The sequence below is a fragment of the Rhyacophila brunnea genome, unplaced genomic scaffold, assembly GCF_057557595.1.
Source record: "Rhyacophila brunnea isolate RB1 unplaced genomic scaffold, BYU_Rbru_1.0 scaffold_12, whole genome shotgun sequence".
NCBI classification, from domain to species: Eukaryota; Metazoa; Arthropoda; class Insecta; order Trichoptera; family Rhyacophilidae; genus Rhyacophila; species Rhyacophila brunnea.
The window spans coordinates 12561087-12589035 of NW_028232774.1; the positions used below are offsets into that span (position 1 = coordinate 12561087).

A 27949-nucleotide genomic window follows, 5' to 3' on the forward strand; every position below is an offset into this window, starting at 1 on the left:
TACGAAAAAATTAACATAGTCATCCAATGTTATTAGTATTTTATATAAATAAGTGTGTTAGATTTCTGTTACATGCCCTATCTAGCTTTGACGGTCAAATATTTTATTCCACGAGACGGAGTAATAATTAGTTGAGGGATTGTATAAGCCGGAACGGCGTCTCGGTGCGCTCCGGTCCATTTCAAGCCCTGAAAAAATCTTACCCATTTATTTCCATCACATTATTTATGTGCGTTGGATACATTTTACTCTATGACCAGCACAATCTCTTGTTACTCGATTGTTAGTAGATATTATAATGATCAACAACATTCGATAAAACTGCTTACAACTCGACAGTTACTAATCTCAAAATGCTTTAGCAACGGTTGCATCAACATGTCAACTACGTCAGATTCGCTGCTTTTGCATTGAATAACTTCTCGAATATTCATGACGAATTTCGGTATGTCTTTTCGAAGTTAAATTGATCTTTGGAAAACGACAAATTGTGGGATATAATAATTTGTTCCCTGGCCGATCCACTGGTAATAAGATTAATACATATATGACATTCATTACCATAATATCAATTTTATATCATCACGGCAAATGACACTAGCAGTAAAATAAATTATAACCATTGACCATTGGATTACGAATGACAGATTAATAGCAAAAACAATGTCACTGAATTCGGTCGTGTTGCTCGTTCTAATTGTCAGTTCTGTCGTTTATTCGCAATACATCGATGGATATGACGATGGATATTTTCAACATTGTAAGTCCGAATTTTCTATATGAATTAACAGTGGCGAAGGGTGACTTTTTGGGAAGAGATAGGCTGTGGACATCAGAGAAAAAGAGTACACTTGTCAGGTATACTTACGGGAAATAAGAAGATAATACGAAATTATTACTAATGAATACCTAGTTACACACTAATGGCAACAATACACTAAATCGAAGAAATTTCAACAGCTCACTGACGATATAAAATTGAGCGATGAGTTTTAATTATGTATTTTCCCAAACATTTATAAATTGTATTATTAATTACTTTGGACAAAGCTGCAGTCACAGACAATAATATTATGCGCAAAGGTTTTAGGGATCACCTTTCGAGCCTACCGTATTGCATACATTTCGGAAGACGGGGCTGAGGTCACGTGATCTGACTATCATACAATATAAATATAAATTCCTTCAAAATAATCGTATAAATACAATAGTTAAAGACAGGTGGGCGCTGTGGCATACTTTTACTTATTCTAAATTCAATTGGTACTTGAAGATTCTAACAATAGATGTTTCTATAACTAACAAATAATCTAGTATATCGGCTATTTTCAAAATGTGTTTGCCGCTGTATTCCTCATAACCGAACTGTACCAAAATATATCTTAAACGATCAGGAGTAATGTTAGAATTATTATTAGTAAACTTTTGATTTATTGCGAAGAAGAAAAGGAGTTGCATCTTAAATGAGAGCCAATACATTATTAAATTTAAGCACGCCTCTAATCCAAATTCAAACTTATTTATTTTTTACATACCGTGAACATTACAAATTATAAATTTAAGACCTTCACAACTTGACATTTAAAAAGAAATAAACAGTGTAAAGAAGAAATAAATATATGCAGTACCACAAAAACAGTATGAAAAGTGAAGTAAAAGGTACAAAAATTATAAATTATAAAAAATATTAATTATAACGCATGGAACCACACCGAATGAGCTAAGTGGACCCTATTTTAATAATTTATAAATCAACGTCCACCTGAACGCGTTGCCGCCATGACAGGTGCGTCACTAGAAGTCTTCTACATGCGATTACAGCGACTTCCTGTTATTGCCGATTTCTTGCTGTCGAACAATACGTATTGACATACTAATTGTTTGAATCTATAACCACAGACATCTCGTAGAGTACTATTTATAGATACCTACTTTAATATGGCTTTATCCTCAATTTTCTAAACAACGATCATTCAATTAATAGTCTTTTATGATATTAACATATTTTATATGGTCATGTCCTTCCAGAACTTGGTACTGACGGACTATAATATGATATTTTCTATATTCAAACCCGAGGTGGAATTAATAACCGATACTAATAATTTCAGGCGGTTTCCGGTTGATGGATCTGACGTTTCCCAAAAACATGACGGACAGCTTGGTGATCAACATAGTGCTTCGTGGAAATATTTCATTCAAACCGTTCGCTATTACCAAAGCCATGGACATCTTGAAAGACCTAGAGTTCAACACCAGTCGGAAGACAATGCTGTATGCTCACGGCTACATGGATCTGCCCACCTCGAATAAGCAACTTGTGCTGAAGGCATATCTAGAGAAACCGGAATATAACGTCTTGATGTTGAATTCCATGGCGGTGCTCGGACATATACTATACATGAGGTAATCGGCACATGTTTATTCATCAAGGCTGTCCCAACATGCACCATTAATAAACTGCGAACATCAGATGACTCTGGTCCCATAATTCGTAGGCCCGTCTCGACTGGGATATAGTCATAAGTCGTATTTTTGCATCTCTCTTCAGTACACATAGGCAATACTATGCCGGGACATTCATGTCATGAATAGTTAGTTAATTTCAATTCAATTATATATAGGGAGGTACCAAGGTCAAACGGCCTTTTATCCTCGTCATCTGTAGTACTTGCGTTTGTATACCTATTAACGAAGAACGCATGCCTCTTCGTCGTGGGTCTGAGACTGAAAAAAATGAAAAATAAAAATGAGAAAAATAGGGCGTATACAGTGGGGATGGCTGGTTTATAATTGCTTAGATCTATGATTGACTGGTTTGGAAAGGTTGCTGTCATGAAGCTGTAGAATTTTTTAGAGAGTTTCAAGACGTGGTCGTAAATGGTTTATACGTTCAAGTCTCTATGGAAAGTGTTGTTGCGTACAACAAACCATGGGGCCATATATGATTGTTCTAAGAGATTTGTTTTGGTATAGTCTGTAGCGATTTAAAATGTTTAATCGGTCAAGCTGGCCTTACATGCCATTCTGGTTTATGACCAATGTTGCCAACTGTCGTTGACAAAAGCATGCCAGACGGGGTACGAAAACAAACTATTTGGCAGTAAAAAACGCTAGATTTTGTGAAAATTAAATTTCAAGTAAATTTACTTACTCTACCAAGAACGAAATCAATACCTTTCCTTTCGTGTATCGAAAAAAGTTGCAGAATTCTAAAAATGTCTATAGTATAAATACCACACATTTTAACAGAAATATATTTCAAATTTGACAAGAAATGCCTATATTGAGTCAACGGCGTTCAAGTTTCGTTTCATGTCATTCCTAAGCTGATGTCACATACATAAGCACACGTGAAATATATAATACCATTTCACTACAAGGCCATGAATGTTCCTATTGTTTCAACATGTCAAATTATTTGTTTTATTTCTCACATTACTAAAATATGTACTGATTTGCCTATATTAAGTAGGTATGTGATAGTCAGAAATTTTATGCGCATGACAATAAATAAACCAAATATCTAATGTATTTTCAGCACATTTGAAGCTGTTGGAGACATCAAAAAATTCTAGTAAAAACCCCACAAGTTTTTGCAAGCTAGATACCTATCGAAAAATACTAGATCTGTTCATAACCAACTGTTCAACCGTCATCCAGGATCTTTATCCAGAGCTCTCTTTTATTCCTGTCGGTCACACGTAGCCTCTTCGCGTCCCTATTGACATTAACCGACAATCTCTTCCAGGAATCCCTTCATAAATTTTATGGAAAGCTCTAAATCAATCGCATTTAAATATGTAACTGGCCCATCTGAGTTTTCGTGTACTATATTGGGACTAATTGTTATTAATAATTAATGAATCATATTTTACGCTTCAATATCCATAATATCATAATGTAAATACGGTTTCTAACTCATATATTTAATTCTATCACTTGTATTCGTTTAACCCTCAGCACGTCAATAAATCTATTATTCCAGATCAGCACGTGCCACGAAGTATGTAGGCATTCGTTTAGGAAACGTCTTAGCTCAGATGTCACGAGCTGGTCTCAATATTGATACCTTTGACTTGGTCGGACACAGCCTTGGTGGTCAGATTGCTGGATTTACAGGGAAATCATTTCTTAACGCTGCAGGTAATGTGACATATCTATATCTAGCAATGGCGAAAGGTGGAGGTAGGCTGTTAAGATCCAGCATAAATAGAGCACGCCAAACTTTACCAGCTATACGTATTTGTTTTCATTGAAGCAAGGCTAACATTTGCAGATTGTGTTAGTTTGTTTTTTAAATCCAATTTAACCGTGCGAAAACCAACAAATAATAGATAATAGTCAAAAACACTCGTCTATTTATAAAATATATAAAACTATGCAATAAAATAATACATAACTTTGGATATTTTGTAGATAGCATAATATTTATCTATTATAGTTTGGTTTAGGCAGGGCTTAATGAATTAAAAAAAAATGAGTCAACAGTATGTGTAATATTATATTATGCGGTTTTAATCCAACGAAAACAAATAAGTATGAATGAAAAAGTGAGCACAATTTTGTCATATCGCGCAAAGTATTTATACCAAAACTTTTATGTTTTGGTTAAGTAGGGTTTAATTGGTTTTTAAAAACCAACCAACACCATTAAATAATGTAAATTGTAGTCTTAGTTCAATAAAAACAAATACGTATGACTAACAAAGTTTAAGGTGCACTATTTATGGCGCATCTTAACAGCCTACCTCACCCTTCGCTTCTGATATCTAGTAGATATAAATAGTAAAGTTAATAATCAACATTTTAGGTGAACATTATAAAATTTTGTTAATTTAAAAAATGATACAATTATTATTTAATAAATTATTTTTTTATTAAACTCATTATTTGACATCGATACCTACATAATTTGAAAACACCTAAGAGAAAAATAGAAAAAATCTTTTAAAAAAATAAAACGCAGGTGGAAAAGCGTAATACGATGAAATTATCTAATATTCCTACATTAGAAATGCTTTACAAATTTCGTTTTTTTGACAATAGACATTTTTTGTATTGAATCAAGATACCAATAACAGGTACCTACTTACTTTGATTCGTAGGCGACGCCAGGACCTCTCCAAATTTTAGTTTTATAAGAAGAAATACCACTGTTGAATTGATTAAAATTGTCCTGTAACTTAAAAGCAACATTATAATAACTCAAATAACCCACTGTTAATAGTGGTATACAGAAAATCCTACATACTAAGAATATATATAATATGTAATTAACTATTTCATATTTTGTATGACACAAACATTAAGGTTCAATTATCTCGAAGTATTTATGTAGTATTTTTTACTTATTCCACTATTACAATCAATTAGCAACATTCGAACAAATAAAACCAATCTAGGTTTACATTGTCCGATGGCTCGACTCAACATAACTATGAATCATCACAGTGATCGAGTGACACTGTTTTGTTCTCTTGCCTCTTTTAAATTGAGTTGTTTTTATACTGCATATTATTATCTTCTCTTCATATATACTTTTTGTGTTTCATATTACATTTATATTTTATTTTCCAGTATCTTATAAGTAGGTAGGTAGGTACTGCAAATGTGTTTTTTTTCTCTTAAGGGCGGACATGCTCGTCGTGGGTCAAAATTGAGCTTTTTTCTATTTTCAAAGCATGATCCTGGACATATCTTAAACGTTATAGATAATCTATTTATATAATTTTGAAGCCTTATTATCCTTTATATTTATTTTAAACATTTGATGACTGCATAAAGTATTTTTATCATATAAAATAGTATTCTTTTAAACCTCTCGCTCTAATGTTTTAGAATATAGTCATATTTCGGTACATAACTGTGCAGTGTCAGAGGATCGATCACCCTCCTCTTGAGGGGGATCAGCACAATACTCGCCGGTGTCCATCTGACACCACCGCAGAGATCCGAGGACGTTCCTTACAGGAAGACTGTAAGTGACATTGTGTACAAGACCGCATTTGCGGCATGGCAGGCGAGGTGGACCGCCTCCCCCAAGGGGCGGCACACTTACTGTTTTTTTCCAGACGTATTCTGCAGGCACCAAACTAGAAGACTCCAACCTTCGCACTGGATTAGCCAGTTCCTCACCGGCCATGGCAACTTCGCCGCCAGACTCCACGAGTTTGGCTTGATAGTAGATGGGCCGGGTTGTACCTGCGGGCATGACCACCAAGATGTTGAACACATCCTCTGGGATTGCCCGCTTATGGAATTCGAACGAGCGGAGCTGTTTGCCAGGGTCCGTCCTCACACGGGCCCAATTGGTCATGGAGATCTGGTAGCAACCGAGGCCAACTTTGCGGCATTTGAGAAATTTGCAGCGTCGTATGGGGAGCGCGATAGTCCCGACTCTTCCGTAGACTCATCCATTTCAATTCGTGACACTCAGTATGCGGGTACACAAAGCGCTTAACGTCAGCGGACAGCAGAGCCAGTCCAAAAACAAACATTTTCTTTCTTAACTTTCTTCTTTAAGCACTACGGTGCATGGTTGCAGCATCAGTCCCGTGCGGCTCCGTCTCGGGACGGAATGAGCACTTAAAATCACTTCTTTCAGACACGTTTAAAGCGTCATAGAAAGCGGCCGTGCATATCCACGGTTGTGCATATATGACGGGTGGTGGTGGGCACTTTAACGTATGTTCTATTAGTAACAATAATAATATATTCATTGACATGTTTTCTTTTTAAAGTAAATGGGTAACGTTTTTAGTCATCTTTACACGATTTTAGAATTAATTGACCCGTTGCCATCACGCAGCAAAGTGACGTGCTTCTGGCTCGACATTCTCTCACTGAATGGCAGCGAGTCCAAAATTTCGTCGCGCGTACAGTAGAAAATTATTTGGCGTTTCACTGATGCGTCACCTTAAGTAATTATTTTTATAGCACTCTCTAATGTATTTTGTAAATTTATTTAATATTTTATTTTATTTGATTTAATGTTTTTTAATGATTTATTTATGCTTTCTGTGTCCCCCTGTTATTGTGACAATCACTTATTCGGTTATTTTATATCTCATCTTGTACTAATTATTCTTTTGTGATTGATCCTGTTGGTTGACCTAAATGTCATAAATAAAAAAAAAACATTATTCTGTTTCCACATTCATGCAAAGTCTTCAATCGAATATGTTTGATTAGTGTTTGCATATCTAATTCGTGCTCGATACAATTTATTTTAGTAATTTCTGAATCGGCAAATGACAATTTGACACCTGTCACTTCTGTTTTAATTTCATCATTAGGGGTGCCCGAAAATCGTCGATATAATACATCAGCCAATTTATTGAAATAAGTATACCTAAATAAACAAACGGCTATAAAATATAGTATATATATACCTAGTTTTTTTTTGTTTCTTTATCAAACACCACAACAGGCCGTGAAGCCCAATAATAGTGGTAAAACTTCCAGGCTTGAGGAATTTAAATAATTAGATTATGTAAATATATATTTTGAGCTCACTGGGAATCGAACCCAAAACTCCGGGATGGAAGACCAGCGCCTTACGCACTGCACCACGAGAGCCGTAATAAGAGCGATCATGGATTTTACCCATTCTCTACCAGTGGCAACTACAATATTTAAACAATATCATTGTTTAGGTAAAAAGCTTCCTAGGATCATTGCTCTGGACCCTGCCGGCGGATGCTTCAGACAAGCAGCTCCCAAAGACCGCATCGACAAGTCTGACGCGAAATTCGTCCAAGTCATCCACACGAACGGAGCCGGGCTTGGACTGGTCAATGCTGTTGGACACGTAGATTTTTATATAAATGGCGGAAGATGGCAACCTTCGATGTATGGAATCTTCTGTCTCACTCTGTGCAGCCATGCCAGAACGTTATATCTATGGCAGGCGGCTTTAGGTGCACCAAACGGTAAATAATATATATTAACAATATTATTAGCTCCTTCTTATCTGACACTACAGTACGGGGTGGATCTTGGCTACCTCAAGCACACTTTTTATAGTCATACTTATATTTTGTTTTCATTGAACTTAAAATACAAAACCAACATCGTTCAATGAAATTAAACCCTGCCTAAACCAACACACACATTACGCCCGCGGCGGCCGCGCGGCTTAAGCGGTGGACTATAACGCCGTGGTCCCAGGTTCGAATCCTGGGTCTAGCAAGTACACATATTGTTTTTCAATTTGTGTGTGTCAGGGTATGTACCTAATAGATTGAGAAAGTGGATGACATCCATTTCTCGTAAAAACAAAATCTGTCAATACAAACCTCTACTCTGCGGAGGCCCATATGATTCTATTAGGATCGGACATGGTCGAAAGAAGAAGAAAAAAACCAACATACTTACAAAATTTGAAAACACATCAAACCTACTAGAAAAAAATACGGGACTCATACCCGCCTGGATACGCGTCAATCTGCTTTATCAATTTATTATTATTGCGGGCTTAATTGAATTTTAAAAACTTACCAACACCATCTGCAGTAAGTATTCTAAGTTCCACGAAAATAAATTTAATATGACTAACAAAGTATGAACTATTTTTAATATATCGGATCTCCACAACCTATCATTATTCTTCGTAGATCTTTATTAGTTGTCATATTATATAAAATACGTTTTTTGAAAACCTACCAATATAGACTTGCATCGTATTACAGTGTTTCCGATCTCGTTTACTATCAATATAAAGTTTCCACTTTCAGAATATCTATTGACCATATTATTACTAAGATTTATTTCTCTTTCGCTCAGGTACGGGGTTTATTGGAGTGGAATGCGCCAGCGTTGACTTGGCGGACAAGAGCAATTGTTACACCAGTTCAGGAAAGCAGCGGACAGCCCTAATGGGTCCACATGCGGATCCTAAAATAAATGGCATCTTCTACATACGAACATCCAGTCGTTATCCGTTTTATTTAGGAAAACGTGGAACCAAACCACTGAAATATAAAAAGATTCGTTCATAATTACCACTTTAACTTACTTAATGTAAATGTTTAGCAGTGTTTCTCAAAAGTTTTCACCTGTGGTCCCTTTTTGAATCTATATTTTTTTCTGTAACCCCTAAACAATAGTTTCACGTGGGAAAAATAAAAAAAATAAACCTAAAACATTGCACCGTTTATTGTGTTTTTTTTCATATAACAAATTGATGTTTACTTTATTTAGTGTGGTCCTCGTGACTAGGGATCACGGGATTGGTAAACATAATCCCGAAGCTTTCGGGATTGATTTTTTTTATCAATTTTTATGGAAAATAAAATAAAAACGAATAGGTATATAACAGAAAAAATACTATTAATAACATATTACTACATTAGAAATAAACTGAGTTTGAATGAAGTTTGATTCATTACCCATGTGTTACCAATTCATTTTATTTTTTCACAGAAATTAATAAAAATGAAAAAACAGACAATTGAACGACAAAAATTGTCACGTGAGAATACGGTTTAAGGTAAAACAATTTCTTATAATCGATCTAACCAGTTTTTACTGTATTTCCCATGATAATATTTAAACTAGATACATATGTACATATTCTATTATTTTCTATACCCTGTCATCAATCATTGTCATCTTGGCCTCACATTATTTAAGAAGTTAACACACATAAATGACATTATTTTAAAATAAAGTATTGTAATGTCCATATTATTATCTTCATAGTGTATGAAGCATTTAGTCCCATAACACAGATGCGAAGAAATTTAATCTCTACGGATACGCCCAGGTCACACTTCACTAGGAATACATTACGAGTAGGGATTCCAAACCCGGGATCCCGAACTATTTTCAATACCTATGAATCCCGGGATTGATAAACATATTCCCGAAACTTTCGGGATTGAGTTTTTTCATCGATTTTTATGGAAAATAAAATAAAAACGAAAATATAACAGAAAAAATACTTTTAATAACGCAAATACATTAGAAATAAACTGAGTTTGAATGAAGTTTGATTTATTACCAATTATGTTGCCAATTCATTTTATTTTTTCACATAAATTAATAAAAATGAGAAAGATTGGAAAAAAACAATGCTTAGCACTTATAACAAAGTGATTCTACCATATTTTTTAATTCATTTGTCATTTTTTTATTTTAATTGAACTTGTATTTGTTATCTTTTCATAAATAAATAAAACTGTTTTACTTTCACATTAGTATGTATACATATTAAAATATTATTTACTCCATTAAACCTATGTATTAGGTTATTACCAAGATTGAACGTACACAATTTTATTAACAATAAATTAACAAAAAACTTAAATAGTATAAATTATACCAAATTATTTTTTGACCGATTTCATCAACGTTATTTATTTGTTTATCTATATAGAAATTTTATATTAACTATTGAAAAAATGCCAGGACCAGTTCCGGGATCCCAGGATCGTCAAATCGTAATCCCGAAATCCCGGGATCAAGATTTTGACTCGGGATTGAATTCACTAACTACGAGCTATAATAATAATTATTATGTTTTTCATAATATTATGTCAATAAAATGCAATCGATGTTTGTAGGCCATTCATAAAATTGAACTAAATCCAAATGAATTCAATAAAATTAAAGAAGAGAATTATTTAGGTAAACTACAATTAACTATGTATGACTTCTAGGTATAGAAGAAACTGACTTTCAAATATTGGTTCCTCTATTTATCAAAAAGTGCAAAGTGTATTATTGTTTATTGAAATCCTAACAACATATCTATAAGCTGCAGGCGAATAATAATAATAATGTAATGTAATGGCAAATTTCCGAAGTTCCGCAGAATACTTTTTTTCAACCGGGCTTTCTTGAGACTTGGCTAAGTATCTTATTAAAAAATCTTTGTTGGGATCGGTCATTGAAGACAACAATTCAATGCCTTCACCTAGAATGTTTCCCTTTTTTTCTAATTCTCGAATGATATTATCTAAATTATTGATTTTTTTGACGAAGATTTTTTACTTTTGATTGTAATAAACAAACTTTACGCTTTAACATAAACCGTCGAGGTGTACAGGGAGAACCTAAGGAATTTGCTAGTAGAGCACTATTTTTCGCTATATCCTCAGAGGGAACGTCAACGTCCATCTTTTCCAGTGTTGGGTGTGTGGGGTTGTGAACCTTCGGCATTGACTGAAAAAAAACATGAATTTATTTGCAAAATTTTCCAAAGGAACTTAAGACAAGTTGATAATAGAAATATCATTTCATTCTATAGTAAAATGTATAAAACGCACAAGTGTTAACCGCACCTGAAGTACATTCATTTCAAATATTGATGGTATTGTGGACTCTTCCAGCCGGATAACGTGTCTACTCTGATGAAATCTTTTTCCAAAAAATGCTTCCCACAGAGTAAAGAATTTTTGCCTAGAACCCATCCCTTCCGCCCGACTACATCAATCCACATTTTCCGTAGAATATCATTTTTCGGTAATCTGAAATAGGTAATTTAATTTATATAACATTAAAAAATTGCTACATATACAATTTATAATATTTACAAATACAATTTTTTCTTTGGTATTCTTAAAAAATTATTTAACTCAGAAATGAAAATCTATGTAAATAATGAATGTCATTAACTAGTACTATCAGTTTTTACTTTGAAAAACACATCGTATATTTTGCGTTCAAAATAATATTATGAGTACGGCCGTGGACATTTTTTACAATAAACAACCATGACATTTGTTGTCAAAGTTGTGAATGTGAATTGTTATTGTTAGGAGAAACTATCAATGTATAAATAAATAGTATGGATTCTTTCCATTATTCTTCCATTAATAAACACTTTTTTGGCCGAATAACGTAGAATAATAAAACACTCTTAATTTGTCACTAAACATAAAGAAAAATGTAATATTATTATTATAAATACCTGTGAAAAGATACGCCAGCTTTTTCCCTGGTTTTGCATCCTATTGCACTGCAAGAGACCATGGTTTTTACTAAAAACTTCGATAAAGTCACACTTTCTGAAGTGATCAGGAGAAAATATCTGCCATGTTTTTTTACAAAACAAAAGCAAACGATAGTGAAGTAGCAGCTTACAGTAATACCAACAGACTTTTTTTCTGTTTCGTATTGCTTCGTCGTACGTGTTCGTACGAAAATTATGATATGTTCACTTTCCACAGTCTAATCTCTTTGTCTTGTGAAGTCTTGTAAATAATCCAGTTTATCGGCTATTTTCAAAATGTGCTTGCCGCTGTATCCAGGATAACCGTATAGTACCTTCTTCTTATTGTGCCATCCCCTAGCGGAGGTCAGCCACCATCAAGGCGATCTTATCTTTGTCGTCTGCCACCCGGAATAGTTCAGTGGAGCTGCACTCGTACCAATCACGGAGGTTCTTAAGCCACGAAATGCGGCGCCGTCCTCTGCTACGCTTCCCATTGATCTTTCCTTAAATGACAAGTTGGGAATGCTGTATTTTTGTCCTCTCATAATGTGGCCGAGGTACTGTAGTTTCCTGGTTTTGATAATACGTAGAACTTCTCGGTTCTTCCCCATTCGATTGAGAACTTCAACATTTGTCACCCGGTCAGTCCAAGAAATTTTGAGGATGCGTCTATACAGCCACATCTCGAAAGCTTCAAGCCTCCAGCCTCCGTGACATCTCTTGGTATAGTATTTACGTATAGTACCGACATTTTTAAGCATTGTAGTGAGAAATTTGGAACATTTCTCGTTAATTAAAATTGTTTATTAATCTTCATATCGATTATAATTTTATCTGACAAGAATGTTGATATTGATACATTGTAATATATTGTTTGATGTCTAGTTTAATATTATATGATAGTATGGCCCAGTGGCGCACCCAGGGCTGGGGGGGCAAGGGGCCCTGGCACCCCCCAAAATTATCAGAATGATTTTAAACATTGAAATTGAAAGCCGATAAACTATACCTTTGGGCTAAGACAAATAAAAACACGGCTAAAAAATGATTTGTAATTCTCCAGCACCCTTTTTAGAAAAAATTCTTAGATTTTAATTTCTGACACAAAAATTTCGAAACACTAATGTCAGGTTTTTTTAGAAACCCAATCCCTAATGGAATTGTCAAAAAATTCTCGGTGTCCACCCGAATTCCGGAGTGGTGTAGGTCATGGCTGGGAAGGGCTGACAGGGCTCTAGCCTGGGGGCCCGGGCTGTGGAGGGCCCAGCGTGTCGGGTTGACCAGATAAGTGGGATAAACACACATCATAAATTAGCTTTAATAGTAAAAAAGTCGCCTGCGGCGCTATTATACTTGTGGCTATGAACATTTTCAATTATATAATAGTGCAATAATATATTTTTTGATTATTATGTGTCGATACTCGACAGCTCCATTATTAAAGTAGATATATTAAAAATCGCCAATAATTCACTGTATGAGTACCCTTAATTTGAACTAAAACACAATTTGAAAAACGTTAATGTAGTGTTTCACACAGCCTTTAATCTTAGCGGTAGGTAGAGGGCCTGCCAAATATCCTAGCCTCAGGGCCCGTTTCAGGATGTGGGGACCATGGTGTTGGTACACCGAGTGCAATGACAAAAGGCCGATAAACGAGAAATTAGGCTGTGAAGAAGAAAAAGATCCCATGGGACTAATTTACATTCTCCTCCTTGGGCTCCCCCCCCCCCCCCTAATATCCTGGGTGCGCCACTGGTATGGCCTTCCCGTGGAAGCCGTCTCCTGCACGCTCGTGCTTCTATTCTCGTAGAGGCGATGCCTCTCCGCAATACTAGCTCTCTGGTTTTCCGAACGTTCAAAGTTCTTGCTGTGTCGGGTGTCTCTTTCGAGTTAATCCTGGACATAAGATAACATCATGTCCGGTTATATGCCTTCAGTGAGTTTTCTCGCTCTATAAGGCCGTGATCGACAGGCCGCACATACAAATTTCGCGAGTTATCTCGTCCGACTTTAAACTCAAATTACTAGCCACCACTGGCGAAGGGTGACTTTTGGAAAGAGGTAGGCTGTAGAGATCAGAGAAAAAGAGCACACTTATAAAGTATACTTACAGGAAATAAGAAGATAATACTTACGATATTACTACTGACGAATAATAATATGTGCACACTAATGACAACGACACACTGAATCGTTGAAATTTCAATAGCTCACTGACAATATAAAATTGAGCGATGAGTTTAAAAATGGTTGTTAACTGTTCACGGCGGCTAATATCTGGTGTTTTATCTATTATTGTAGAAACAAAACTAGCTTCTGCAATTTCAGCCTTAATTTATGAAATAATTACGGATGATATTGACGAAATTAAATCATTCTGAATCTCACTTGACAATCCAGAAAAAGCGCACGAAGGTTTTAATGAATTAATAATAATTAAAATGTCCTTCAATTACAGAATCGATACAGAAGATCATAAAAATTGACGAGATTCTATGAAATTTCCACGATTATTTGATGATTCACTTTCATTGTGTGCTCGAAAAGATAAAATTCTTGTTTACCCAAAAAAAATGTTGTATCTATCAATCTATGCATTATATTAAGGTTCTTATCGACTTTCTCATTGTGTACTCTAGCAATTGCCTTTTGTTGTTTATCAACGGCAAATTCGATTCTAGTTTTACCAAAAGATTCCAAATTTACGATTGAATATAAATGTTTTTTCTGTGGTCACATGTTTTACCACTGAATTTGTCAAATTATTTAAATTACTTATGCCAGAAGAATTCCACGCAGACTTTTCTTTGGCAAACAGCAAATATGGCCAACAATAAAGTTTATTTAATTAACAACTGCCAGTCAAAAACGAATATTTATCATATAAATTTTTGAGGAAATGTCTAACATAGTTGTACGCTACAATTGTACGCTGCAAGTATTAAGAAAAATAACGGAAATGTGTTATCGCGGAAAGTTTTCTCCGCATTAATCTAATAGTTTTAAAAGAAAATTGTTCTCAATTCTATGATATTTTAGTTTTAAAATCGGCGTTATTTTATTTAAAGATTATTAACATTTTGACAACAGCCATGGTGGCCGCGCGGCTTAAGCGTTGGACTATAACGCCGTGGGTCCCAGGTTCGAATCCTGGGTCTGGCAAGTACACATATTGTTTTTCAATTTTTGTGTGAGTCCAGGTATGCACTTAATAGGTTGAGCAAGTGGCTGACATCCATTTCTCATTAAAAAAAAAATTGTTAATACAAACCTCTACTCTGTGGAGGCCCATATGATCCTATTAGGATCGGACATGGTCGAAAAGAAAGAAACATTTTGAAATGTGTGACTGCGTGATGCAATTTGATGATTGATATATTTAAATGATAATTCTCCTGTAAAATTATATTTTATAATAATATTTAGTGTATTCTGACTAATAAAAATGGCTATTTATCCAAAATGGTGATGTGTCACATGATACTTTGCTACCACAAAAGAGATCGCGATCAGTGCGTCATAATATTATGATGTCGAGTTCCCACAACTTAATAATTCAAGTAGGTTTATTTAAGAATACAAAAAAATACTAAAAATAAAAAAAAAATACTGGTTGGGCCGATTATGACCCCAAATCCCATTCTTAAGCACGCAAAAATATGTCACACCTACCATCCTCAGTACTATTATCATATAGGCACTTCACAAGCACGGGTCAGCAGTAGACTGTGATTTAATGACAGGGACTTATTAGCAGACAACGAAAGAGTCAACTTGCTACAGTGTGGCCGTCGTTTAAGCAAGAACTCAATACAAGACTCCGCACGAGCTCTGTAAATCAGAATATCTATTCAAACCGTATTACCGGCACAGGGTGTCTGATCATTCGTACAAACGTTCTCATATCATCGATATTAACCCGAGTGTAACAGTGAGAGTGACTCTCTAAAACTATTTACCTACTAGTAACTAGTGTATGAGTGCATGACCCGGGATCAGTTCAAGCGCGCGCCAAACCTTTCAACATCAAAGGTCAATGCCTGATATTTTCGTGTAAATCCCCCCTCCCCCCCAGATCCTGAATCCACAAGCATTCTTCAAAATTACAGTCCACAAAGGCTCAACCAAATACCCTTAATTTTAACCTCCATTTGGGGAACATTACATTATAACACCACACTCTTCTTATCTTAATGATAGGTAGGGAATCTCGACAACCATCCTGCTCTGGGAGACCGCTTATGGATGTGAGGGCCATATCTATTTGTTGCCAGTATTGCAATGATGAATTAAGAAAGCATAGCATGCAACCTCTCGCTATATCAAATGTGAAGAAGCGATGTTGAATCTGGCTTGGCAACGTGCTACGGATGTTTCAACTGATTCAACCGATGCCTACCTCATGGAAGGTGTCTGAATAAATATCCACATGATGAATAGTGAACACAACTGTCTTTTCAATAATTGTGGGAAATCTATATACCTAGTCGTTTACCCTTCGCAAATTTTTCATGACAAATGTATGCTTTCTCTTAGAAGCCTAAATGTTGAATAAATATGACAATACACAATTCATCTCTCTGTTTGTCGTGTACACAAACAAACCTTTTTTCGGGATTAAATGGAATAGCCACACCTCAGGGACCAAAACCACTTAAGAAACACTCACAAATTTTCTATTTTGCACCCATATTACCCGTATCTACTCTATATTTTATATAATAGACCACACACATACAACCTTCTTTCAAAAGAGAATGACAAATAATTTAAAAATGAAATAGCGTATAATATGCACATTATAATGACGGCGTCTATCACGATGGCCGACCGGCTTAAGCGTCGGCTTATAGTGTCGTGAGTCCTAGGTTCGAATCCTGGGTCTGGAAAATACACAATAATATATTGTTATTAAATTTGTTTTTGAGTCAGGTATAATGCCGGGTCCACACTGGCAACATGTCGCCGGCAACCTCGTTAAATTTTACGATAATTATCATACTTATACGAGGTTGCCGGCGACATGTTGCCAGTGTGGACCCGGCATTAGGTTTAGCAAGTACGTGACATCCATTCATGACAACATCCATTTCTCATAAAAACAATATTCTTTTAATACTAACCTCCACTCTGTGGAGGCCCATATGATCTTCTAATGGTCGAAAAAAATGATCATCAAAAACGACTACTAAAAACATATTACCATCACGTCAAGTGAGCTCACGTGAAAATATTGGTAAATACCTGTCATTTCTGGCTTCCTTCCAAACCACTAAAAACAAAGATACGTGAGAGGACATCACTCAAAAATGTGTAAATCTTCATAAAATTCAAATAAAACATTCTATCACGCATGAGGTTGGCGGTGTGACGTGATACGCGTGAGGTAACTTTAGTGTGGTTATAATATATTTTGGAAGATTTTACTAATTAATAAATTACGTTAAAAAATTCGGTACAATTCGGTTATGAGGAATACAGCGGAAAACACATTTTGAAAATACCCGATATACTGGATTATTTGTTAGGTTAACCGAACCTAACCTAACTTAGGTTAGGTTCGGTTAACCTAACAAATAATCCAGTATATCGGGTATTTTCAAAATGTGTTTGCCGCTGTATTCCTTATAACTAGGGAATCCAATCCCGAGCCAAAATTCTGATCCCGGGATTTCGGGATTACAATTTGACAATCCCGGGATCCCGGAACTGGTCCCGGAATTGGCATTTTTTCCATTGTTAATATAAAAAATTTACATTTACAAATAACATTGATAAAATTGGTCAAAAATCAATCTAGTATAATTTATACTATTTAAGACATTTATTGTTAATATTGTATACATTCAATCTTGGAAATACACAAGTTTAATGGAGTAAATAATATTGTAATAAAAATAATAATGTGAATTTAATAGGAGATTGCTGTTTCTGATAGTAAAGACTTAAAGAATGGATTAGCGAGATTTAAAATAGTAAAGCAAATAATCATGGCGTACTTATGGCCTTTCCGCTTCATAAATCTAATTAGTCAGCCAAATATGAAACTGCCGTAAAACGTATGATATCATGGTGGAATTGCTTTGTTAAAAGTGCGAAGCATTGTTTTTTTCCAATCTTTCCATTTTTAATAATTTATGTGAAAAAATAAAATGAATCCGCAACCTACACATGGGTATAAATCAAACTTCATTCAAACTCAGTTTATTTCTAATGTAGTTATTTTTTATTAAAAGTATTTTTTCTGTCGCTTTTATTTTATTTTCTATAAAAATTGATAAAAAAATCAATCCCGAAATCCCGGGATTATGTTTATCAATCCCGGGATACATAGGTATCGAAAATAGCTCGGGATCCCGGGATTGGAATCCCTACTCATAACCGAACTGTACCAAAAATTCTTATTACGGTTCTGTATAATATCCTATAGGTACATTAGTATTAAATAATTATGATTTCAATATAATTAGAGCCAGTTCAGAGGACGATATATCGTGCATTTCCAACATGAACTAGTTTTTTACTTCGAAATGACATAAATAATAATATATTACTTAAGAACAAATTTTTACGTTTTAAATTTTAATTTCACTATACAGTTTCTTTAAAAATAATATTATAACCGACCGACTTCATGACAGCAGCTGGAAATATAAGAATGTCACTTTAATGATATTAACTGTCAATGTTTGGTGGAAAGATATTGTTTTAATTCAAATAAAACTCAATAGGTATTTATACTTGACTTATTCCACATAAATTAATAAATATTATAACCAGTTTCTTTCACTGCATTGTGATAATTTCATTGATAATTCAGTTGAAAATGTTTCATTGAAGCAAATAAAATCGCCCCTTAGCATTATTAAAATTATGTTGAATAAGTATTTTCCACCCACGATGGCTGCACAGCTTAAGCGTCGGCCTATAGCGTCATGGGTCCCAGGATCGAATCCTGGATCTGACAAGTACACATATCGTTTTTCAATTTGTGTATGAGGCCTATAAATAGCGTCGGCATATTGCGTCGTGGGTCCCAGGCTCGAAGCCTGGGTAAGCAAGTACATAATATGAGGCGTCTAATTACAGAAAGCGACAAATCCACAATTCAATATTTTCGGAAAACAACGTTTTTATCTTTCAAGCTTCAATTATTTGTTTTAACGTGAGATTATTTTTTCCGTTGTATTCTATGTCGAAATTAGAACCAAATGGCAATTTGTTTCAGCCTATAAACTCTTAAATGTAATAAATATAGGCAAAATAAAATTGGACGTAGCGCTATTTGTATCTCACTTTTTAATTTACTCCGCATAAGGCACATATTTCCGTGGCACTGTCATGAATTTACCAGATGCTACAGCATGGGAGACGCCCTTTTCAATATTGAACACGCGCGAAATCAACCAGGTCCATAATACGATGCTATTAGGTTCGGACATGGTCGAAAATAAATATAAATACACAATATTATTACATCCACTCAAAGCCTGCAGTAGTAGTATTTAAAAATAATTACAAGATAAAAAGAACTTTTTATATACAACATTTTTAAATTTTCTGTTGAATCATATAAACTTGACTTGACTAGCTAACCGATCTAAAAAATGTACTTGATAGAAATAATACTGAAATGTCATATTGATTTCCATAGAATCGCGCGTATATATTATTAATTTAGTTGCTAGGACCCTAGACCCCTAGCAACCAATAATGGTGTCGAAATAACTTTTTATAGAAAACAGAATTAACTGAAAATGAAATCAATTCTACTTAAAGATGGCTAAAAGTATTAAAAAAAATGCATTGGCATCGTGTTCTGATATATTCTAAAAGTTTCAAATGTCTAGCTAGTCGGGAAGTTTGTTATAAATCGATTGCAAGATTTGTACCGGACAAACAACCACCGGACAAATAAGAATACGAGCTAAGAAAAACGTTGTAATGTAAAATGAATGAGGTTCATTTTTTCTCGTAGATTACGATGAAGCGACTTAAGTAGTATATTTTATATTTATTACCTACCATTGATATTTTTCTCATATTTTTATGAGAGTTATTAACATTCTTTTTTCATACAATTGAAAATATCATATTATCTAAAATATTATGGAATTTGAATGGAGTTCCGGATACTGTAAAATCGAGTAGCGTGGCTTTTCTTCAAAGCAATTCAGTGGCGTAATCAAACATATATTATAACTATCACAACATAAATAATTTCAATTACTATTATTTTTCAAAACAACATCATGAAATATACATTATACTCGTAATATAAAATTTGGTTGCAAATGGTAGATTAATAAAAATGTCTTTATATTCAGTCGTGTGGTTTGTTTTAGTTTTTACCCATTTCGTGAATTCACAACACATCGATGGATACGATGACGGATATTTAGCAAATTGTAAGTAGTATTGCAATTTTATCACCATAGGTTCCCTGTCGTCGACCCCATGCTCAATTCTGAAATGTGCCATCATCGTCAATAACGTGACAACCAAGGGTAGGTTCTGGTTTCCACAAATAACTCTCTTCAGTGGTCTATATCTTGTGACCCGCTATCCAGTGCGATACATCAAATATACGGCAGTAATGTTATTTGGTTGACACGGATTTCCTCACCCCACAAGTCTCCCGATATTGAAGCTATACTTCTTTTGGCGCTTTTGGGAAAACAGATCAGAGTATATTTTTGGCGTGTGACGAAGTTGCGCGCGCCGATGAAACACGTTTGGCGTGTGACGGAAGTTGCGCGCGCCGATGCAACACATAATTTATTATTATGATTATATTCATTTCGGTCTCAGGGGTACATATGCATGCGCATAGTAGCACGAAGTTAGTCGTTCAATACAACCAAGTAAACAGCACGTGTTGTAAACATAACCAATATTGTGTCATAATAAATATAATATGTTTATAAACAAATTTCTGGAGACTAACATTCTACACTGTTAATTTATATTCATAAAACTTTATTTATATTGGAGTGTATATTTATTTTTCATTGTAAAGATTGTGTATCAAGATGTGAGGCTATATTTATGTAAGTATTGTTTATGAGTAAAATTATATATCAATAAAGATAAATTTTGTGAATATTGAGTTGGTAAATAATTCAAAAAATCATTCAAGAATCGATTATAACCGCTGTATGACAAAGATGAGTTTTGGTCTAATACAATAATTAAATTACAATTATCATGTGCTATATGAGACACAGATGAATCCCGTACGTTTTCATCGACCTAATCCACTGTAATATTAATAGTCATAGGTACCGGCTGATTTTGCTTTGTTTCGCCAAAGAAGTATAACTTCTAACGCGCGTACACAAGTACACACACCGATTTTTTTTTATAATTGTGTCACAATTAAAATGCGCTGATGCATGATCAAAATAATAGATCCCATTATTGCATGAGTTTGTGTTTCCAAAAAATCTTGTTGTGTGCTACATAATCTTGAGTGCTTACATAATATAGCACCTTAGCAACAGGTTTCAAAATTACTTTCAGGAAGATACCTAATGGTAAAATTCAAATGGGTCCAAGATCTGAAATGTGCGTTGCTGCATGCGTAATGTTTGGTACAACGAGGAGGTCATGCACTGCTTGTGCGTAGTTAATAAAGAAAATAAATCGAATAATTTGATAGTTGAATAAAAAATTGTAAAATCTGCGTGTATCTGTTTAAAGTGGCGAAATAATGTTAGTTGATACCTTTTTTTAATTCTTCCGGCAAAGATTTTTTTTACTGAGGAATATAACAGATTTGTAAAAATCCGTTGAGAATAAAAGTCGAGAATTTTTGTAGCTCTTTCTGCCAAAAAAAATGTTTTATTCAAAGAATTTTAAAAATTCCGTTCAGAATCCAATGTTGAGAAGCTCTTTCGGCTAATAGGTATAACCGATATATCAAATTTTCTTGGGAAGTTTAACCTAGTGACAATTTCATTTCTCGATGATCTCGTTGATGATTATTCGAGAATTCTCGAAATTTGGGAAAATTAATCTCTTAAGATGTAAGATTGCCCTTTTTTGATTATTTTTCGAGAATATTCGAGACGAAATTTCTGGATCACAAACTCTAGCTCTATATTTGTGATCACAAGTTTCATTTTAGTAACATGACGATTCCGCATATTAGTCTCTATCTGTATAATAGCCCCGATAACAGAATATATAAATAAATGTATTCTCTATCAAAACAAATAAGTTAAAATTGGCATGGCAAGATTTTAAAAATTATTTGTCACATTCATATCAAAATGTTAACGTTTCCATCATTGATTAAACTAAATACATAATATAACTATTACAAATTCCAGGCCATCTTTCCCTGATGGATCCAACGTACTCCAAGGACGTGACTGATCGTTTAGAAATCAACATAGTACGCCGTAGAAAAAGACCATTCAAATCTTTTATTATGAACAAGGCTTTGAACATCTTGAAAGACCCAGAGTTCAACACCAGCAGAAAGACGATGCTGTTTGCTCATGGTTATGTCGATCTACCTTCGTCTAATGAGCACCCGGTACTGAAAGCATATCTGGAGAAACCGGAGTACAATGTTCTCTTGTTAAATTCTATTCAGATGGTCGGTGATTATTTATTGTTTATGAGGTATCTAATAAAAAATAGGTTTTATTATAATTTGAGTAGGTATTTTTTTGTGCATGACGCATCGCTGGTACAAGTCATAATATCAAATGTAATTCCTTGACTTGTTTTCAATTCTCGAGATTCCAGATTTCTTGAATTTTCTCTAAATTCTCGAGAAAAAATTATTTCTTTTTTTAAACAAAATTTTCTGCCGGCGAAAGAACAAATTCGAGACCTTTGTTTTTATATATTCCTTAGGGCAAACGTGCTCAGCGTGGGTCGAAATGGGGCTTTGTTTCTATTTTCAAAGCATGATCCTGGACATTTCTTAAACGTTGTAGATAATCTATTTATATAACTTTAAAGCCTTATTATCATTTATATTTATTTTAAACATTTAATGATTGCATAAAGTATTTTTATTACATAAAATAGTATTCTTCTAATGTTTTAGAATATAGTCATATTTCAGTACATAAATGTGCAGTGGTGCTAAGATTTTTTTCATTTATTAATTTTTAAACACATTTATAAAACCATCAGTATAATTTATGTCGACATTATTTTAGTGAAATATTTACGATAAAAAATCATATTGATAATCTCTGTGATCCCAAATTTGACAAGAATTAGGCATTTTATTATTCAAAAAATGGGCAAGATTAACACATTTGAAGATAATTCTAAAGATACTGATTATAAGCTATGTTTTTGACCATTCGAGTGTGATAAACATCCTACGAATAATGATTGCTTTATTATAATTATTGACTTAAGAATAAGGTAGTGTTTTTTTGAAATACGCCATTTCTTTTGGCATTCCCCAGTGGTTAAGCTACAACATACGGCCTTAAAAATAAATTGACAAACTACAATTGAAGTAGAGAGTAAAATGATGTTAACGTGCATGTTTTGTAAACATTTTTTAGACAAAAAAAGTTTACCGGCGAATTTAAAAAAAAACTGTTCAGATTAAAAATCCACAACGCCAAATATTATTCATGAGCAAATTTAAATTTTTTTACTTGTTTAAAGTCGAGAACATGTTTTGTTTTTTTTTTTTTTGAGTTCCTTGTGCCAAATATTTTTTCAAAGATTTTGTTACATATATTGTTTAATAACTTCATAATAATATTACAAACCTACTTTGTTTTATAAACTGTGAATGTAATAGCAGCCTTTAGCATTAGAGTCATGGATCGTGGGTTCGATCACACGGCTGAAAAAAATGCTTGTTATCTTTTCCATTTGTATTTTTGATCCAGTGCAAAGAGTTGAAGTTGAAGAAGAGACTGAGAACGAATCGTCGTGAAAACTCTATCAATATAACGCCCACTCCGTAAAATTAGCTTAAAACGATGATTAATTTGCATTTTACTGTAAATATACTTATTAATACCAGGTCTGCGCGAGCAGTCAGATACGTGGGTCAGCGCCTGGGGACAGTCCTCTCCCAAATGGGGCGATCTGGCCTCAACATTAACACATTAGACCTGGTCGGATACGATCTTGGCGCACATATCGTAGGATTTACTGGAAAATCATATACTAAAATCACAGGTACACATTTATGAGCTTATTATTTAATAATATTTGAAGGTGTTAGTTTCAAAATCGCTAACATATTTTTACTTATGTCATATTCCACAATTTTGAGATAATCGCAAAAAACATCAAGCACATCAATTTGAGACTGCATATAAAATATAAACACATAAGTAAATAATTAGAAAAACGAATAGCGAAATAAAATGCCTTAAATGTCATTAAAATTATTTAAATACATATCATGTTTAAAGTTAGTCGTAAAATATAAAAAAATGCGGTTGATGAATATAAATGACTTTGTAATGAACCTCAGGTTTTATTGTATTTAACATCAAACGGAACTGGATTTGATTTTATGAATACACATACGATGGAAAAGTACTTACAGAAGCATTTTCGAATTTTGTCCAGTCTCAAAACCCCCTCTGGAAATTTTGCAAAATCCGATCTAGACATTAATTGTAAATCTCCTTTTTATGAATCAAATGTAATTTCCTTTTCAAATTGAGGTATTTATCATCATCGCTTTATACCAGTAAATAAGATAAGAAAATATAATTATCTATATTGATAATAAAGTGTTAACCGTTTTCAGTGATTTTTTTAAGTGAAAATTTTTCCAGGGCTGGTTTTGTGACTCGGCGACTCAAATATTTGATTCTAATTTTTTTTTTGAGGTGTTCCAAATTATATAAGTTTAATATATCTTTCAGCGTCAGACTGGATCACAGCATAGTATCACTACAATCTACGACCCACAGTTTTGCCTTTGATATCATGTTTATCTATTTAATATTGGAACATAGGTAAGAAGCTTCCAAGAATCATCGGCCTAGACCCATCTGGGCCATGCTTCAGACTCGCTGGTCCCAAAGACCGCATAGACAAATCCGATGCGCAATTCGTCCAAGTCATCCACACGAACTCAGCCATGAATGGGCTTATCAGTGCACTTGGAGATGTGGACTTTTACGTAAATGGCGGAAGATGGCAGCCTTCGGAGCTTGGATTATTCTGTCTCTTTCTGTGTAGCCATCAGAGATCAATGCTTCTTTGGAAGGCTGCTTTGGCTGCTCCAGAAGGTATTTAATTATAGCTAGAATCTTCATAATACACTTAGTATATGTCGGATTAAATTCAGTAACGACAAAGCGTATTCATTTACTTCTACGAATACAAATTGACCAAAATCTTCAGCACGATTAAAAACGAGACAGAAAAGAATTTTGACCGAATAAAATTTTCGTACATCAGTATTTTTCCGAAACAGTAATTCGTACAAATTAAAAAAAATAAGATAACATTTATTTTAGTGAAAGTTTGTTTAAGACAGTCTTTTTTTCTTTCTGGCACCACAGTAGGCTACGAGGCCCAATAATTATAGTAATGTAATACCAGTAAAACAATCACAAATAAGTACGCTCAGTCTTGGTAAAATTACGATATGTATCAATCATACCACTCAGCATTAAATAAGTGATACGCTTTAATATGTATGTTTTGTTGTCAAAACAAAACAATAAAGCGATAATATTCATCAGCATTTCCTCAATCATAACTCGATCAATATGGTCTGTTATTGAACATACATAATTTTGAAAAACACTTTTTGAGAAAATATATTATAACCAATAGAAAAAATCTTTTTGAAAAAAGTAAGCCACCCCGGCAGGGAATCGAATCCTACATCTCCTGGGTTTACGCCTCATCCGTTGCATTACCTCTATGCTACAAGGCGATGTCGGCGGGTCTGTTATGCTTAGTAATTTCGACAATATCTCTTATAATATTATATCTACTACATTTGTATCAATTGAAAGTACAATGCAGGAATCCTTGACTCAACTCATCGAGTCCATCACGAGACGCACTACTATTGTCACAAGTTCTTCACTCGATATAGTCAACGTCATTCCACTTAAATCAAGTCTCTCAGTTCATTAATATAATCATTCTCATCGATCTCACCAGTACATCAAACCCCCAGAGTAAAGTATTTAAAAAAATAATAATTAAAATATGTAGGTACTAAGGTAACATATTATTATATTATTCATTCCGATATAAATGTAATGATTCACAACAGTTTAATTAGGCACCTACTAATATGGTTCACCTTAAATTTTCACAAATTGTGGTGTCCATAATATGCTTCTCCATGTAAGGATATTTTCAAAAAAATATTCATACCTAAGTATGTACTTTTTGAACATAGAAATTAAAATAAAATATACATAATATAGCTAGGTATAACTTGATATTGTATAATATGATATAGGTAAGTACGTACTATATTAGTGTTGGGATAATGGATCGTTTAGAGGATGTTATATTATGAACATGGTTTTCTTCATATGATTAACTTTATTATTATCAACTTCATGAATAATAGTATACAGAGTAATAGATTACATTTTGTTATGCGACCGTTACAATAGACCTTCGATTATACACTAATGTCATGCCGGACACTCAAGTGAACATTTAACTGTAATTAGTATTTAGTATTGGACGACAGCCAGTGCCGTAGTTAACCGTAGTAATAATATTCTTATATTATTACTTATAATATTTAGTTATGTTATTATATTAGACGGCTATATATCAACACGCCTCTTAGCCGTTTAATTACTTTTGTATCTGTACACTAGATTAACTTCAGTCTTTGACGATTTTCCAGGAAGCTCGTTTTATCCAATGCTTTGGTAAAGATGTCCGCTATATTATTTTTTGAATCAACTTTTACTATGTCAATCGTCTTGTTTTGGTAATGTTCGTTTACATAATGAAATTGAATTTCAATGTGTTTAGAGTTTTTTGTAAAATTTCCAAACTTTGCAATAGCGACCGCTCCGCTATTGTCCTCGTGAATTTTGATTGGTGTATTTACTTTTAAATCAAAACTTTCGTTACATATATTTCTCACAAATAAAATTTCTGTGACTGCTTCTGACAGTGCTATATATTCCGCGAAAGTGGAGCATTTTGTAACCACATTTTGTTTTTTTGACTTCCAAAAAATTAAATTTCCGTTTAGTCGAATAGCATAACCGCTCGTCGATTTTCTGTCTATATTGTCGCCCGCATAGTCCGAGTCGACGTAACAATCAATTTTATCGTTCTTTTCGTTTTTGTCATATCTTAATTTTAGATCTTTGGTCTTTAATAAGTATTTTAGAATTCGCATCGCATACTTGTAATGGGTTTTGTCGTAGCAGTTTTGAAAACGGCTTAAGTAATTAACGCTGTACGCGATATCAGGTCTAGTGCCTGAGCTTATGTATAAAAGTTCGCCGATCAAGTTTCTGTATTTTATTGATTCATCTGTTTCGCTCGCTTGATCGATTTTTAGGTTTGTCTCCATTGGAGTTTCGTATAGTTTAGAATTTTCTAACTGATATTTAGAGGCTAATGATTCGATATATTTTGTCTGGCTTAGCTTCATGTTGTTTTGATCTTTATTGTAATCAATATCGATGCCTATATAACTTTTAACCTCATTAAGGTCTTTCATCGTAAATCTTTTCATTAAACTTTTCTTAATTAAGTCAATTTTTAATTTGTCTTTCCCACAGATCAACAGATCGTCTACGAATACCAGGAGATATATTGATTCCTTATTTTCGGTTTTTACATAAAGACAATTATCGTATTCGCTTCTCTTGAAATCTAATTTTTTTACATATTCATCAAATGTTTCGTACCACGCAAGTGGACTTTCTCGCAAACCATATAACGCTTTCTCTAGTTTGCAGACTTTATTTTTTTCCTTTTGATAGCCTTTTGGCTGGTAAATATAAACTTCGCTTTTAACTGGTCCATTGAGAAATGCGGTCTCAACGTCCA

At 34.0% G+C, this 27949-nt stretch overlaps 1 protein-coding gene across 1 annotated transcript; it reads left to right on the forward strand.

Annotated features, from left to right (window-relative positions):
- The first annotated feature begins 2149 nt into the window (after window positions 1–2149).
- On the forward strand, window positions 2150–27716 carry LOC147077775 (uncharacterized). Its single transcript, XM_085940073.1, has 8 exons — window positions 2150–2406; window positions 3989–4146; window positions 7659–7934; window positions 8788–8937; window positions 22279–22576; window positions 23958–24115; window positions 24910–25185; window positions 27679–27716. Exons 1-8 carry the CDS (start codon window positions 2150–2152, stop codon window positions 27714–27716), a joined length of 1611 nt encoding a protein of 536 aa, XP_085796199.1.
- Window positions 27717–27949: the final 233 nt, after the last annotated feature.

Coding starts and splice junctions, on each gene's coding strand:
- LOC147077775 (XM_085940073.1), top strand. CDS start 2,150: ATGACGGACAGCTTGGTGATCAACATAGTGCTTCGTGGAAATATTTCA. Junction 2,407..3,988: donor GGACATATACTATACATGAG/GTAATCGGCACA, acceptor CTATTATTCCAG/ATCAGCACGTGCCACGAAGT. Junction 22,577..23,957: donor GATTATTTATTGTTTATGAG/GTATCTAATAAA, acceptor TATTAATACCAG/GTCTGCGCGAGCAGTCAGAT.